General features: G+C 37.4%; 1 protein-coding gene across 1 annotated transcript in view; it reads left to right on the forward strand.

Moving 5' to 3' along the window:
• Positions 1-18339, forward strand: part of plxna1a (plexin A1a) — a 245298-nt gene that overhangs the window by 36920 nt on the left and 190039 nt on the right. The window contains exon 3 of the mRNA XM_067370392.1: positions 16315-16497. Coding sequence (XP_067226493.1) covers positions 16315-16497 — 183 coding nt within the window. The remainder of the gene's footprint in view (positions 1-16314; positions 16498-18339) is intronic.

Consider the following 18339-nt stretch of genomic DNA (forward strand, 5'->3'; position numbering starts at 1 on the left):
TAAGGCTGAACCACTGTAGTCACATGAACTGTTTCAAATGCGTCTTTAGTTGCTTTCTGGGCATCTGAAAGTGCAGGCCTCACTGAGCCATCAGATTTTATCAAAAATATCTTAATTTGTGTTCTGAAGATGAACAAAGGTCTTATGGGTGTGGAACGACAAGAGGGTGAGTAATTAATGACAGAATTTTAATTTTTGGATGAACTAACCCTTTATAATAATCCAACACTCGGATGGCTCAACATTGCGCTGCTGCAAGCTTTATGCATCCGTTTGAGTGCTAATTAGGCTATGTATTATATATAGGCGATTAAAGGCTCATTATTATGAGTTATATGGTTTATTAAACGTGCGATTAGGCGACTAATTGCTTAAATGAACGACTACTAGTCGACTAGAAAAAACTTTAGTCGAGGGCAGCCCTAGTATTTGCTAATATGTTACCCAGGGTTTTGAAACCTTTTTTTTAAATACGTATTCAGTATTTTGGATAACCAAGCAGAATGAGGTGGAACCGAGACTGGGTTATACAAGAACATGATCTCTGTATCTGATAGTAGTATCATATCACTTCATCACTGTGTGGATGTTAGCATTGTGAATGCATAATTCGCATTTCCTGCTTCTTTGTAGCCTTAACATAAGCCATTCAGATCAAGTGAGGCCTTAGGAGTTGCCAAATAAAGTGTAGACAACTGTATGATGTGATGGTAATTTTAAATCAATAAGTCAGCCAGTTAACTGGGTTTTAAGAAAAATTACCCCCCCCCCCCCCCCCCCAGTTTCAGCGACTATGTGTGTAGGTTGCAAATCTCTTTACAGGTCAGGCTTCGAGTGCTCCCCATCTAATTGTCGGTGTAATTATTTATTGATGTGTGTTTGTGTGGGAGCCGCATATGGAGTGTGTGTGGGATGGTAGGTGGTTGTGATCAAGAGCGCAGTGTGTGTTTGTGGGTGTGCGCTTGTGTGTGGCGCTATTTGCCAGGCTGCGCATGCAGCTGTATTTGTTGTTTCCTGTGGTGGTGGGCAATGGGATGGATCCAAAGAACATCAGTCTATTTCATATTCCACAAAGGCTTAAAAACAAGCGCATACACAAGCTGGGAAAAGCCAGTTATACCTTCCCTGCTGAAAAGACTTGCTTGAACTTAACCAGCATGCATTAGCAGGCTGGTTAGTTTTGGTTTGGTTCTTTTGAGCTGGTCAGCCATCACCTTTTCCAATGGTTAAGCTAGTTAAGAAGGCTAGTGGGGACACTTTCCATGAACATTAGTGTTAAATTCATTTATTTTTTTGATGAAAAAAAAATGCATTTCAAATATAGTCAGTATTTCATCATGTCATATTCAGTCAGTAAGTCTATTTTACTAAAATTGTAACATTTAATCTTTTTTGCAGTCTTACTAAAATTGTAAAATTCAGACAAATTTTATGTATTTTTTTTAAGCAGTTGTTATTGGCATGACGTGCATTTGTCTAATTTTCTTTCGACTCCATCAACCAAACATATTTTATTGTTGTTTTCTTTGGTTTAGGGGGTTCATCAACTTATCAGATAGTCATTGCCCTTTGATTCCAGTGGTAAATTAGAGCTAGGATTTGATATTGATCTAGGAACATTTTGTACTGGACATCATGGTCGCACGTTTTTAGGTAGTCGGTGAACCACAATCATAAATTTAGCTGATTAAGCTACTTAAGAAGGCTGAACAGCAGTGCTTTCACCAAGTATGACCTGTTCTTGGATCAGCATCATTGTTGGTTGTGGAAAAACATTCCTGTCAACCGATGAGATTTTTGGGTTAATGCTGGGGTTTAAGCTAAAGCTTAAGCTTAAACAACATTCTTATTAATTTAGCATTCCCTTATGATTTTAGGGGAATTCAACCTAAGAGTTGAAATTATTTGGCTAGAATGTTGTTCCAGGAACATCAAATACAGAACTTGGCAACAACATGGTCACAGGTCTTTCAGCAGGGTTGGAGAACTTATGTCTCGATATTATGCAGGAAAAGCTCAGCCATGATTTCTACAGATGAATACTTGCTAAATCATTATGAGTAATGGCCAGCCACTTTTGGTAAGCAAATTTCAGAGCATAACTAGCATGACCTGGAAAGAAAGATGGTGAACCACTTTTGAAAGGACAAAACCATTCCTCATTCCTGGCACCTCGACCCAAGCTGGAGATCCATTGGGAGTTTTGTGACACTCCGAAGAGGTCACGGTGGCTTTTAGAACTTTATTATTATGTCCCCCCCCCCCTGTTCAAGCTAGCTGTTGTCTGAGATGTTTCTAGCAGGCTCTCTCGAGTCCAGATGTAATGAGGGGGTGTATGATTAGATGATGGAGCATTACTGGACGCTGAGGTCAGAGATTCCAGGAAAACATAAAATGTTTTGGGTGCATAATGGGGTTGGATGTCCCTTTTGGGTGCTGTCACAACCTTGCAACTAGTGTTTTTAGGGGGTGGATCCAGTGTAGTTAGAAACAAAAATGCTAATAGCTAATGGAAACCATTGCTCTTTGTTCAAGTGAGTGGGAAAAACACAGTTTATTTTATTATGGTGTACTCTAAAGGCTTTGTTGATTGTTGTGTTTGAATAGACAATGTTTGTGAGTCAAGTACCTTCATCTGATGTTGGACATTTAAAGCCCTGATATTGCTCCTGGGAGACATTTGATGATGACCATGATACAGTACATTTAGCAAATGAGCCAGTAGATGCAATTTGATTCTTTCATTGATATTTTCTACCAAACATATGTTTATTTTTTTTCCATTTTCTCAAGCTTATCAGCTTGATCTGATCCATAACTGCAGCCATTGCAACAGCAGTGACCCCAAAACATATTTGGACACCAAAGCAAACTTTTTGATGTCAAGGAGCACATTTGTGTAAATTTGGACCACTTTTAAAAATATAAAGGCAACTATATATGATCTATGCATGCAAATGGATCCTGCCTTAATCATATTAAACAGAAATATGAATTGCAGAAATTTAAAATGTTATTTTTGACAGCCATAAATACATGCATACATAAACACATACACACTGTTTATGAGAAAATCTCTAGCACCATTTGTTTGTGTCCAACTGCTTTTTGGTGCCAATTCATTGTCGTCTTGTCTTATCATGAATTAATTTATCTTTTTGTAGGGATCACCAGAGGCCATTTTTTACATCTTGTGTGGACTTACAATGCATATAAATTGGCATCAGCCAATTTAACAGCATGCTAAACATTATGTTAGCTTGATCAGGGCTCTTTAGCATAGTGCTGTTGGAAGCTCGCAGGCGCACCATGCTGAGTCTTGGAGTGCCGTTTCCAGCCTTGCTCCTTGAACGGGCGTCAAACGGCAGACCCATATTCTCTCAGTGTTATGTTCCTGTTATGGCCTTGTTGTCGAAGAGAACGCACCCAGCGGGGTCTCCAATGGCTACCATATAGCCGCTGAATGGAAACTAATGAAATTGCTCATTGCTTTCTCATGTTCGCGCACACAACAGAGATGGATCTCAGATCTCATTACTCTGTAGCTGTATGTGAACGTAGCTTAGCGGAGCTCTTGAATACAGATGTTTCCAGCCGGAAATGCAGCACGCTCTTGGGAGAAAGTCTGTGTCTGCGCTGTAATTGGATTAGTGTTTATGGGATGCTTAATTTTAGATTATGTAGATTATAATCTGATGATTTTGCTGGGACAACAATGTTAAAAGCCTCAGCTCAGCTTCATGAGCTTAGAGATCAGACGCACACACATAAACAGGCTTGCGCGTATGACTCACAGCATATGGTTAACAGTCAAGAGCTTGTTATTCAGACTAAATCTAATAGTTGCATGTGTAGAGAATACATTAAATTAAATTAATCAAAAGCACAAATAAATGCAAAAAGATGTTGAATAAGACGTAAGAAATTATATGTAAAATATTTGGGAAAATGAATAAATCCTGTTGAGATGTATGTTGTATAAGAATTCACAAGTTAAGAGTTTTATGTAAATTGGTAATGGTTTTATACATTATAGCCTAAATGTTAAATGTTTTTGGTATTTTTAAATGTACCTTCTTTAAACAGGGAAAACAGAAATCTAAGGACTAGTTATGGGGATTTTTGTTGATTTATTAAACTGCACAAAACATTATTTTTCCTGTCACTGTATGATAATGGTTCATTGACGAATAAGGTTTTTAAAGCTGTCAAAAATATAATGGAGAGATAATTCATTTTGAAGTTTTATTAAGTGTTAACAATGAGATTGTGGTTTTTATTATCAGTTAACACTGCTTTTGTCATTTATTACAAGATGGAAAACATTTGTCACCAAAAAAGTCGGTTTTACCAAATTACACTTTTGGTTGTACCGAATGACGATATTTTCAAACAATACTAACAGGCTGATATCTAGCTAGCTAGTAAAAGAACAGTCAAACATTTTATATTTAGTTCAAGTTTTTAAAATATTACAACATTTTCCATGTTTTATAGCGGTTATACTGAATGACCTGATGTTTCGGGACATGCGTATGAGCAAGTGAAAACAAAAATTTTTCATATAGTTAATAGAGAGTTAGTTACTTTGCTTCACGACCATGTGGTCCTTTGCAGGTGTCTGAATGATGTCACATCCTTCACGTGATATTGACCGTATGATTCAATCCAAAATGGTCCCTTTATATAGGTTACTCCGAACGACATCAATGAGATTAATTTTTCCGGACATTCTTTCTCATAACAAAGCAACGACTTCTACACAGTTTTAATACCATTTTGCACTATGTTGATATATGATGTTATAAAATCATGCCAGAATAAAAATATATTTATTACATTCTTTAAGATATTTTAATCACAGATAAATGGCTGTATTGGCCTTTTAAACGGTTAAACCGAATGACCTTTTGACACTTCAAAATCATTAAAAATTCATTAAAATATCTTTATATGTAGCAAAATACAGTTTAAACCATTTGGATTCAATAAAGGAGATCAAGTTGTACTACCTTACATATTTTGGATGTCATATCTTTGTTTTTTATTATTATTAAGGCCTTTGGACAAAATGACCGCCACACCACTGACCCATAAAAAGTGTGACGTATGACTGAAAAGAAAACTAGTACTTATACTAGAACATTATACTGGTCAAATTCTACTTTAAAAAACTTTAAAATTGTTTCACTATTTTTATTATTTGATATAATATGATGCAACGTAATTTAGACTGACATGGATTATAATGACCAAAATATAATAGTAGAAATATATTTTTTGTGACTTTATAGTTCTTTTGAACTATAAGTGAAATTATTATACAAGATGGAAAGCAGCAGTGTTGAAAAGAGCAATCAAATTGGTGTTGAAAAAAAATCACATTCATCTCATTAGAGATTTTGGACACCACTGTATGTTTATTCCCACCAAATGATAGTTTTTGTTTATGACTAGAAATTATCATTATAGTTTTCGAGCATAAAATGAAACAGTAAACTTTTCATTCATGTGTTTAGGTTTGACATTTAGCAGATGTTTTAGGTCATTTAAGCAGATGCTTTATTTGTTCTTGATTGTTTTTTGTGTTTAAACCCTACCAATCCTCAGACAAACCAAGATGCAAATAATTACACGCATTCCCTGGTACATAAACACAGAGCATGTTTCGGCACACGTTTAGGTTCACCGGAATCTTAAGGGGAAACGATCAGGCAGGAAGTGGGTCAGTAATGTTGTGAAATTGGCTTAAATTGCATTTCCTACCCAGCACATTAAGAATACAACCAGCTGCTTTCAATGGAAGCTCTGAAAGGCCTGACATCTGAGCGTGCCAAACATACGTGTGATCTGCCGTACAAGGATGCAAATCATTCAGCCTCTACAGGTTGTTTCTCATGAGAGGCAGTGCAGATTTGGGGATGCCGTGCCAAACTATTTGTTCTGTTATCCTAATATGAACCGTATGAGGACTGTAGATCACACTGCTCTCAGTACTATATGGGGATCGTTCCCCAAAATATACAGACAAACTGGGAAAATCTTAGGAAAAAAAAATATTTGTGGGATTCTAGGTCATATTTGAACAAAATCAAAATAAAAAAATATTTTGCATATTTTAGCTATTAGAGATTATTTTTATGGCCCTTTTTTTCAGTGATACATTATTATTAGTGATTCTCATTACTGTAAATACAAAATGAAAATAATTCTGCAACATTTCCTTTTTCACAATACATTAATAAGGATTACACATGTGCTAAACTGGCATTAAAGGGATAGTTCAACCAAAAATGAAAATTCGGTCATCATTTACTCACCCTCAAGTTGTTCCAAACCTGTATGAATTTCTGTCTTCTGCTGAACACTGAAGATATTTTGAACAATGTCAGAAACCAAACAGTTAATGATCCCCATTGACTTCCATTTTTTCTCCATATTATGGAAGGCAATCAACTGTTTGGTTAAGCATATTCTTCAAAATATCTTTAAAATATCAAATATCAGAAGAAAGAAATGTATACAGGTTTGGAACAACCTGAGGGTGAGTAAATGATGACAGAATTTTCATTTTTTAGGTGAACTATCCCTTTAAATATGATGCCACAATGCAAAATAATTCATGGCTCCTCAAATAGGCTTTTTTTCTGAATATAATTGCTGAAATATGACCTGGGAAAGTTCTTGACAGGTTTTATGAGATTTACCCAACTAACAGAAAAACTATTTCTGCTTTCATATGGAAGCGTTTTTGCACCTTTGCTCTTCCATTCAGTTTATGTTGATATATAGATCAGTGAAATGCATAATCATTTAACCTCCATGTTAGAGAGAGAGACCGTGAAACGGAGAGAGCGTGAGTGTTGTGCATGTGTGTTCTGTCTGTGCCAGATGCCATGGGGCCGAGAGCAGGTCATGGGCAGTCTCATAATCAGGCCTCTGTGCACTGCTTGGAAATGTGTTTGCGATGTGTGGTGCTGGTCTGAGGAATCTGTATGTGCGAGTGTGAACAGGCTGTGTCTGGGGTGCGTGTGCAGTGTCAGGTCAGTGGTGAGGAGATAGGAACATCTGTCCCACAGCTTTTGCCTGCTGCTAGTTAAATGACACAAGTGCACATGTTACACATTAGCACATGTGCGGCTCAGAGTTACACTTGCCTGCTTCAGTCAGCCTTTTGGTATATAGTCTCTGCTTTAGAAGGCATACGCCCAAGCAGTGTTCACAGGCTATCTGATCCATATTGTATACAAAGGCTAAGATCAGAATGGCATATTATCAGACTTTATTTCTGTTTCAGCATTGTGCACACTATGTGTGAATGTTTTGTATACATGGACCTGTTTCTGTGTGTGTGTGTGTGTGTGTGTGTGTGTGTGTGTGTGTGTACACTCCAAAAAAATGCTGGATTAAAAACAATCCAAGTTGGGTTGAAAATAGACAAATCCAGTGAACAGGTTGTTTTAACCCAGCGGTTGGGTTAAATGTTTGCCCAACCTGCTGGGTAGTTTTATTTAACTCGACTATTGTTTAAAAATTACTGTATTGTTTTCTTGCTTAAAATTAACCCAAAGTATGTTGGAAATTAAAATGTATTAATATGTTTAGTAAATGAACATTTATTTAAGGGATAGTTCACCCAAAAATGAAAATTTGATGTTTATCTGCTTACCCCCAGCGCATCCAAGATGTAGGTGACTTTGTTTCTTCAGTAGAACACAAATGATGATTTTTAACTCCAACCGCTGCAGTCTGTCAGTCTTATAATGCGTTACAATGGTAACACAATTTATAAGAGTCAAAAAATATGCATAGACAAATCCAAATCAAACCATGCGGCTCGTGATGACACACTGATGTCCTAAGACAAAAAATGATCGGTTTGTGCGAGAAACCGAACATTATTTATATAATTTTTTACCTCTAATACACCACTATGTCCACCTGCGTTCATCATTCGCTTAGTGAGGTTAAATTGCTTAGTTAAAAATCATCATTTGTGTTCTACTGAAGAAATAAAGTCACCTACATCTTGGATGCGCTGGGGGTAAGCAGATAAACATCAAATTTTCATTTTTGGGTGAACTATCCCTTTAATAAAGTTTAATGAATAGTAATTAAACAATACACATTTATTAAATTGCTTATTAATGTTCACCTTTTGATAACTATTGTTGTGTCTAGTAATCATGTGTCTGATTTAAAATTTTTGAATCCATTTTGGGTTCATGTTAAGCCAGCCATATAATAATTTTTAAGCAAAAGTTGGGTTAAATAAAACTGTCCGGCATGTTGAGTAAAAATTTAACCCAACCGCTGGGTTAAAACAACCCAGTTGCTGGGCTTGTCCATTTTCAACCCAACTTGGGTTGTTTTAACCCAGCATTTTTTAGTGTGTGTGTATATATATATATATATATATATATGTGTGTGTGTGTGTGTGTGTATGTGTATATATATATGTGTATGTATATATATGTGTATATATGTATATGTATATTTATACACTGTGTATGATGTCTATAAATATGACCTATTTAATTTACAGTGGATACCACTTGCTGAATTAAACATACTATGGAATATACAATGGTTATAAACAGTTTAAACCATTTTGCATTCTGTTTTTAAACAATAAGCAATTCTGAGTGTATACTGCGCAGTATGCTAGTATTACAGTCTGAATGAAACCAAAAATGGCTGATATCACCAGTTCTAATTCTGTTTAGTTGCTGCTATGCACAATTTTTTGAGATGTTATTATATAGTTTTGGAACAAACTTCCCAGACTGCTACAAGGATTGTTTTCGAGGAAGATCTAGTCGCTGGATTTGCCAAAATTCACAAGAGATGTTATTTCAGATCTCTGAAATATATTCAAAAGTTTTTAGTAAATGATATCCTTGATTGCATCTAGTTTTTAGGTTTTGCTCTCAAATGTCAGATTATGCTAGATTTAACTGTCCCTTAAAGGATTAGCTCTGAATGAAAAATGAAAATTACCTCAAGCTTTACTCGCCCTCAAGCCATCCTAGGTGTATAAGACTTTCTTCTTTCCGATGAACACAATCAGAGTTAAATTAATAAATATGCTGATGCATCCAAGCTTAATAATGGCAGTGAACGGGATCAACCAGCATGAAGCTAAAGAAAGTACATCCATCCATTGTAAACGTACTCCACACGGCTCTGGGGGGTTAATAAAGGCCTTCTGAAGCGAAGCGATGCATTTATGTAAGAAAAATATCCATATTTTAAAAAAACGCAACGTCAGTTACGTTTTCTTCCTAAGTTGAATACAGAAGGCGGTGGGGTGATTTTCATTTGAAAGTGAACTAATCCTTTAAGATTACTTTACATTATTTGGCCGGAGTAAATTGCAGTGTGGACCACAAGTTTGACTACAGTATGTTAGACTTCATATAGCTTAATCTCTTTTTCTCTCTTCTGTTCAGTGACTCATTCACTCTCTCTTATCTCTATGAATTGCTGTTTTAAAGTCATCATTTTTAGGTGTAATTTTTTTAATCTACAGCTTTAATTCAAAATCAGCCCAGATCAGCGGTGCACACTTCTCCTCCGCTCTCTGCTGATATTTTCCAGTGCCTCCATGCGGTGAACACCTGCTCTCACTCCACGACAGTCTCATGCAGACGTTATAAAGCCAAACAATAAAGATCACAAGTGCCTTTTTTAGCGCCAGACGAGGGGATAGAGTGAAAAGGGAATGGAGACTGAGAGAGAGAGTCCAGAGGTGATTAAAGGTGAAAGCATAGACTGATATATTGCTCTGCCTTACAGCCGTGCCACGGGGCACAAGCCCTAAACAACAGAACCATAGTGCAGGTGAATGTGAGAGTGTATTATTGGTGTGAATGTGTGTTTGATTATACATCTGTCTGTATAAACCACCATTTGTGATCTGACGGCCTCTGACTGACAAACTAAGTCATGAAATGTGGAAGAGATACTTAGTTTGTCTCTTGTAGCGTGTATGTAAATATTTACAGGAAGTCAGGCGGGAACAGGCATTAGGACTGCAGAAACTGGAAGTGGTCTGAAAGAATGTAGAATCATACACTAGCATTTCAGGTCAGCAAGACCTTAAAGAAATTAATACTTTTATTCAATTGAATTCATTAATTCATAATTCATTAATTTGATCCAAAGTGATATTAAAGACATTTATCTTGTGACAAAAGATTTCTATTTCAAATAAATGCTGTTCTTTTGAACTTTCTATTCAAGAAATGTTTCTTGAACACCAAATCATCATATTAGAATGATTTCTGAAGGATCATGTGACACTGAGGACTGAAGTAATGATGCTGAAAACTCAGCTTTGCCATCACAGGAATAATTGCATTGCAAAATATATTAAAATAGTTATTTAAATTGTCATAGTGTTTCACAATATTACTGTTAATTAGTGAATTAGTGAACACAAAAAGATATAAAATGATTTTTAAATATTTTAACTGAACTTAAAGGGATAGTTCACCCAAAAATTTAACTTTTGTCATAATTTACTCACCCTCAACCTGTATAAAATTCCTTGTTCTGCTAATCACAAAGGAAGATATTTGGAAGAATGTAACCAACCAGATCTCGCCCCCAATTGACTGCCATAGTAGGAAAAAAAATACTATGGTCGTCAATGGGGGTGAGATCTGCTTGTTTACAAACATTCTTCCAAATATCTTGAATAAATTCATCTCGAGTAAATGTTGAATAAAATGAAACGTCAATAGAGATGTTAAATGTCAACTACCCATGTGCTCCCATGTGATTTTTTTTTCACAGAATTAACATTAGCATCTTGCTAAGACCTAAGACCTCCAGTGTTGCTCTACATGAAAGTCAAGCATTTTCCTTAATCAAATGACAGGACAGACAACCTAAATTCATTACGTCCTACTAAAGGACTTTAGATTGAGGGTCAATAGGATTGCTCAGTGGAAGCAGCTTTATAAATAACGCCATTATATAAAGCTAAACGACATCTCGTGATGGCCATGCTAATATGACGTGTATTTTTAGATAAGCCTCAGATGCTTTGGGAATCTGTGATGTTCTCCTGTCTAATGCTGTTAATGCCAGAGAGAGCGGCAGAGAGAGTGCCTGAATTCTGGCTCGCTTTAGCACGAGCACCATTAAGACCCAATTAGAGAGCCTCCATTGGCTGTTTGGAGGAAACAAAGGGCAAACGGCTGAGCCGCTGCATTTCCACCGTCACCAATCAAAACAGGAGGCTGGCAGCCTGCCATCCCTCCACTCATCTCTCGCTCGCTCTCTCTCTCTCTTTCTCTTAGGCCATGCGTCCAAAGATTTTGGCAGCCTCTCTTTATCTTCATTTATGCGTTCCACCATCTACAAACACATTTAAGGACAAGCGCACACATACACACGCATCAACACAAACACGTTTAAGGACAATCACGCACATGCACGCGCGTAAAACAAACACACTCGTACATGACCGCCCACCTTGGTGCATACCTGAGTGTAAACAAAAAAGGATTCATGTTGAACACAAATGAGCGTGCTGTAATAGACACTCAACAGCGGTGAGTCTTAAGAAGAAGACAGAATGTTGTTATATTATTATGTTTTTGTGACACACAAAATATTAATTTATATTGACAAATTAAATTGAATATTATAACTTAAAATTATAAATGTGTGTATATAATAAAATAAAATAAAATAAAATAAAATAAAATATAATATAATATAATATAATATAATATAATATAATATAATATAATATAATATAATATAATATAATATAATATAATATAATATAATATAATATATATTTCTGTCATGACAACTCTCAGAGTGTTTGGCATGGTAATGGGTATGACAGTGTTGATATGTTTGGTCTTTATTATTATTATTATTATTATTATTATTATTATTATTATTATTATCAATGTTGAAAACATTGCTGCTTCACATTTTTTAATGATACTATTCAAACATTTATGGTAAGAAAAAGAGAAATTAATACTTTATAAGGATACTTAATAAGGATGCATTAAATTAATCAAAAGTGGCAGTGAAGACATTTATGGTTCATTGACGAATAAGGTTTTTAAAAGTGTAAAAAAACATAATGGAGATAATTAATTTTAAAGTTTTATTAAGTGTTAACAATGAGATTGTGTTTTTTATAATCCATTAACACTGCTTTTGGCACATAGTCATTTATTACAAGATGGACAAAATTTGTCACCAAAAAATTGCAAAAGGACAATCAAACTATTTAGTACAAGTTTTTAAAATATTACAGATAACCAAAGTCAAATCCCTTTTGGTATTTTTTTTTAGCCGAAACTGATGTCTTAAACCATAGTTATTAGTTTGAAAAATGGAATGTAACCAAATTGTGTGCAAACACAACCGTATTTAGCTCACTAAAACAGGACTGAGAACTTTGCAACTCTCCTGTATATGTTATCCCAGAATACCTGGTCTATCAGGTGTCCGTCTCTCTGGATCAGGCCTGTGGCATCTCTAAAACATGCTGCTAGATTAAACCTTTGAGATGTGTCTATCATATCCCCCTCTGTCAAGCCCTGCCTCCCTCATCGATCCCTAAGGCTATCATTGGACGGATGGAGAGAGAGGCAGGAAAAGAAAGAGATGGACTGATAGAGGATAGAGTTGGATCGTGTCTGCTGCGAGATCGATCAGATGGTGTAACGATAAGACATCAGGATTACAGCTGCTCTCCGAGGTGTGTGCGTGTGCGCGCGCGCGTGTGTGTGTGTGTGTGAGAGCAGAGGTTACTTGGCATCACATTCCTCTTTCCCACTGGTCTGCATTGGGTCACTTGAAATCAGGACACTTGGAGATTTGTGCTTAGTCATCAGCTAAACTGGATCAACCTGGCATAACTCAGAATTGTGGGTAATATTTGTGATTCACATAAGAGGGCATTGTTTTTATTAGATAACACATTTACACAACAGCTTCCTTGTCTTAAACCTTCCATGCTGTTGAGGGGTATTTTTAGACTTTAGACAGATTTACTGCAACTTAAAGGATAGTTAACCAAAACTGAACATTCTGTTATTTATTCACCCTCATGTTGTTCCAAACCTGTATGGCTTACTTTCTTCTGTGGAAGTTGAATTTTTTAGGTGAATATCCTGGGCCTTCTCCGTGTAATGAAAGTGATTGAGGACTGATGCTGTTAAGCTAGAAAATGACAAAATTTACCATAAATGCACCATAATTATGACTTGTGTGCTATATTCCAAGTCTTTTGAAATCATGTGATAGTTTTTTTAATGTGGAACAGGCTGAAATGTAAGTTATTTACTGTAGCGATGTACTGTAACTCTCCTTAGCATGTTCATAAGAGAAGTAACCATGTCTGATTTGTGAATTAGTTGTCTTTTTGAATCAGATCTTTATAGCAAATCAGTTGATCTAGTTCATAAAACCAGTCTAAATGATTCATTTGCAAATCAGACTCTACTTCAACCCACTGACTCAGCGATTCAGTCGTGGCAATCAACTTCTCACCTTAGGGGAATTTTATCAGTCACTAGCAATAATTTCTGTCGGTTCCTCATAAAAAACTATTGTATGACTTAAGCAAACTTGGAATATAATGCACAAGTTGTATGAATCACTTTTATAGTGCTTTTTTAGAGTTTTAGTCCACATTCACAGAGGCAAGGATTTTCTTTTTTTGTTTTCCAGAAAATCATACAGGTTTGGAACAGGATGAGGTGAGTAAATATAATTTTTATTTATGTGTGAACTATATCTTTAAGGTCAGCTTGAAACATCCTCTTAAGTTCCAAAATTGGTAAAGAATGCATTTGGAATTTAGTGATGTGCCGTGATTTAGAATGTAGGATCAGTTTTGATTTTCAATGGCAGCAGCACAGATGGGTTAATTTAAGTTTTTGAGGTTCATGCTCTCTGACTGGACTCTGAGGCATCTCCTTCCTGTCCAGCCTGTCAGAGGCATTTCGGCCCCTCTCCATCTCAGCTGTCATCCCCCTCACGTTCCACGGATATTGAAGATGACAGTCTCAGTCCAGCCCAAGAAACTGTGGTCGCATGGTGTCTGTCTTTAACTTGTTAACATGTCCGTGTCCCTTAACGCCCTGCTCCGAATCTAGAGATTTATGGGAGAGATGAGATTCCTTCTCGGGTCAGGACATCCGTCTCCTCCCTTCTCCTCCCACCAAAAACATTCTACGCTGGACACATTCCTCCCTTGTGTAGTCCACCTTACGCCGTTGTTTAGTCATCTTTCCCTCTCCCTTTGCCCCAAAATGAAGGTGTAATTTGAGTTAAGAAGAGTAAAAAGAAGAAATCTACATGAGGCATACTGGAGAACCTCTGATAGATACGCATCACTGCCACTTGCGGTCACTGGCTATGGGTGGCTGCCCTGTTATTTCTACAGTTTTTAAATGGAGTGCTGAATAGGAGGTAGGAGCGAAACAAGAGCGACTGTGTGTTTAAATGTGCTTGTTTAGTGATGTACCTACACTGCCCTCCAAAAGTTTGGAAACACCCCTGGCAAAGTGTGGTTTTGGACGATATCAGCATAAATCCTTCTCATTTTTTGGTGCAAATACATTACAGTAACTTGACATTATCATTGAAGACCAGCAATAATAATTTTCATTTTGATTACATAATAATGTCAGACATGCCCCTTTGCCAGCTGTGATGCCTGGATACTGGTTTTAACTGGTTTTAATAGATTTATAAAAGATTTTTGGGTCAGCACACCTTAATAGCTTCAACAATTCATTGCCAATTAAGTTTAGAATACAATGAACCAATCAGAACCCAGTTTGTCAGATATAGCTGCTAATGGTGGATATTTTGATGAATCGAAAATTTAATTTTTTTTCTATGTATAAACTGTTTATATAATAAAATATGTTTTCGTAGTTTGTTGTCCCTTATCAGTGCAAAATTATCACAAATTAAAAAGGATTCATGCCAATATTGTCCAAATCCCCACGCGTTTCCAAACTTTTGGAGGGCAGTGTGTGTAGCATTTTCTCATGAATGAACCCCTTTAAGTGAATTAAGCATTGAATTGAGATTGACTTTTATGAATGGAACTCAAAATAATTTCCCAGAATACATCACCTGTGTTAAATTTCTTTGAGTTGCAATTCCAATATTCCAGTTTAGCTTCCTGATATTTAAATTCTTTGAATCTGAATTTTGCACACCCTGATGCACTGGGGCAATGCCATTATCCAGGTCGGACTCATCCACTCAGTACATTCCATTAGTCGTAGTTTGTCCCCACGACCTTGTCTTTGCCAGCACTTTTCGAGCTTTGCTAACGCAAGTGGTATTTCCAGCATCATTGGTTGGCTTGCATTAACCGCCATTACCAGCGTCATTAACTCTGCCAACATAATGTTTCCTCATCTGAATGAGAATAACACCTAGCGGCAATAACTGTAAACGGTGAGCAACAAAGTTTTCTCTCTGGAGACGAGTCCTGCTCGTACCTGAGTGCATGCCGACTGTAATTACAGTAGGTGCATGATGGTCGGTGTAACCCAGACGGTCGCTAACCTTAGGGATGCACTGTCCAATCCCCTTCTGTTCATTCTATTTTCAGAGCAAATCCCAGCATCTCCCATGGGGTTAGGGAAGGACATGCTCTCTTGTGTTGTAGGGCACAGTGCTGGTCCGCTACAGTGTTCGCAAGCATGAATATCCTTCCCGCTGCCTGGAATGGGTCATCCTTGGCAGCAGTGGCACCCCTCGCTGGGTGAAGGATGAGGGGCACCGTTGGGCAGCAATGCGGGGCAGTAGGGGTCATGGCCACTTTTGTTTCTGCTAATGAGCCCAGTCTGTCGGCCAGAACGGGGAGGACGTCTCCCGGGACACTTTGTGCATTGTGCGGTCGACTTTGTCTGGGACGATTAGGGATTGTTTGTGCATAAGGCATTGAATTGCAAGGCATTGTATGCGACATTTGGTGTTGGCCATGTCCATGTGAGCGGTTTTTCTGTACAAAGGAGTTAAGAGCTGAAAATGATTTTCCCTCAGGTCCTCTATATTTTCCGACCGCTCTTCAAGCAGCACAAGCGCAGGGACTCATCCTGCGATATATCTGTATGAGTGTGGGCCTCTGGCTGATTCATTAGCACTGAAAATACAGTATATGGCCTTTAATGACCCAAAGGACTATTGAGCAATGGATTGGTATTGCAGAAGATTAAGACGAGTGAAAATGCCATACTGGCCGCCATCGCCTCCCACTCACTAACTACTTGAATAACTCTGTCTTTTTCTTATCTCTCCACACAGCCTCTGCAGATAGATGACAACTTTTGTGGCCAGGACTTCAACCAGCCTTTAGGGGGCACCACTACGATCGAGGGGATCCCTTTATTCCTGGACAAAGACGATGGGATGACGTCAGTGGCGGCATATGATTATCGTGGCCACACCGTAGCCTTCACCGGCACCCGTAGCGGCAGGATGAAGAAGGTGAGTCGCATGCTTAATTTTTGGTTAAGGTGATGCGATTGAATGTGCTCGTTTGAGGTCGGATGTGGATGTCCGTAAAGGTTTCGGGATGGTGTCTTTGTCGGACAGAAGTAACTTTGTGTTTGAGAGGGACAATAGAATAGTGTAGAACAGATTTTCTTAGATTTTCATCATAGTACTCAGTGATTTCAGTAGACCACCATGTTGTTAAGTGGTACAGTATCTTTAAAAATAGACTTTAAATTTGAACACTAATGCAATCGTTTGTAATAACATTTGTATTCTTTGAAATATATGTAAATACCATCGTATATGAGATGCGGAAATCATTCAGTAAAATGGTTTATATCAAAGTACAAAGGTAGTACTATCTGATACCATCAGTGAATCTTGGTACTGCCACAGTAATGTTTTATAAAAGTATTTGTATTAGAATACTAATAGTGGGGCACATTTGCTCTCAAGAATATGAAAACAAGCCGCATGCACACACTCTTCTACACAAACGTGCTTGTGCTGAAGTATGCAGTAATCCTGTCTCAGTCCTTGTATATGACCCCGGTGTGATGTCTAAACCGCTGGCTGGATATAGGTTGTGCGCGGGGGTGGTGAGGGGGAATCAGCGGATGTCGAGTGATATCCCATGATCGGAATCACATTTCTCCTCCACCTTGCTCTTCCTGTAGCGGCCCCAAGTTGGACAGCACTGCTTGTGTCATTAGACAGAAATCAATGGCCCGTGTGCAAATACACTGTGTGTGTCTAGGTTCCAAATGAGGTGAAAGCTAGAAAGTACAAATGTTGATGGCATGTGTCAGTTAATTGAGTACCGATCTTGTGCGTTTCTCTCACCAACTTGTTCCTGTTCCTTTCATTGCTCGACCACCTCAGCCAATCTAGTTACTTTGCAGAGCCTTAGCCAAATATGTCTGAGCTCTCAAGAGCTGAGCTGTAAGAGATGGACCAGCTCTGGATCTTGGATGTGTGTTTGTGCCGGCGGTGCTGTTTTATTGCTATTCATTTAGTGCTAAAGTGTGGGTCTGGCCCTAATGAAATGTAAAGCTGTAGTCTATTGACGTGGGCTCATTGTAATTCCTCTAGTCTTTCGGTTGCTGCAAGGCCTTATTGATTCATCTGTATGAATATATAATCAGGGGCCTAAATCTTAGTGGCTGCAGACAGCTGTACGAGTGTGTGTGGGTTTGTGTTAATGTTTGTGAAGCAAAGGCTCATGATGGGCTGTTAGACTGTGACATGGAAGATCGTTTGGTTCAGTTGTAGTGATGGTTTCAAGGTTTTCCTCTTATGTTTTCAATCGCTTTTTTCATTCTATCTATCTATCTATCTATCTATCTATCTATCTATCTATCTATCTATCTATCTATCTATCTATCTATCTATCTATCTATCTATCTATCTATCTATCTTTCTGTCTGTCATTCTATCTGTCTGTCGTTCTATCTGTCGTTCTGTTGTTCTGTCTGTCATTCTGTCTATCTATCTATCTATCTATCTATCTATCTATCTATCTATCTATCTATCTATCTATCTATCTATCTATCTATCTATCTATCTATCTATCTATCTATCTATCTATCTATCTATCTATCTATCTATCTTTCTGTCTGTCATTCTATCTGTCTGTCGTTCTATCTGTCGTTCTGTTGTTCTGTCTGTCATTCTGTCTATCTATCTATCTATCTATCTATCTATCTATCTATCTATCTATCTATCTATCTATCTATCTATCTATCTATCTATCTATCTATCTATCTATCTATCTATCTATCTATCTATCTATCTATCTATCTATCTATCTATCTGTCTTTCATTCTATCTGTC

Source organism: Chanodichthys erythropterus, chromosome 20, assembly GCF_024489055.1.
Source record: "Chanodichthys erythropterus isolate Z2021 chromosome 20, ASM2448905v1, whole genome shotgun sequence".
NCBI classification, from domain to species: Eukaryota; Metazoa; Chordata; class Actinopteri; order Cypriniformes; family Xenocyprididae; genus Chanodichthys; species Chanodichthys erythropterus.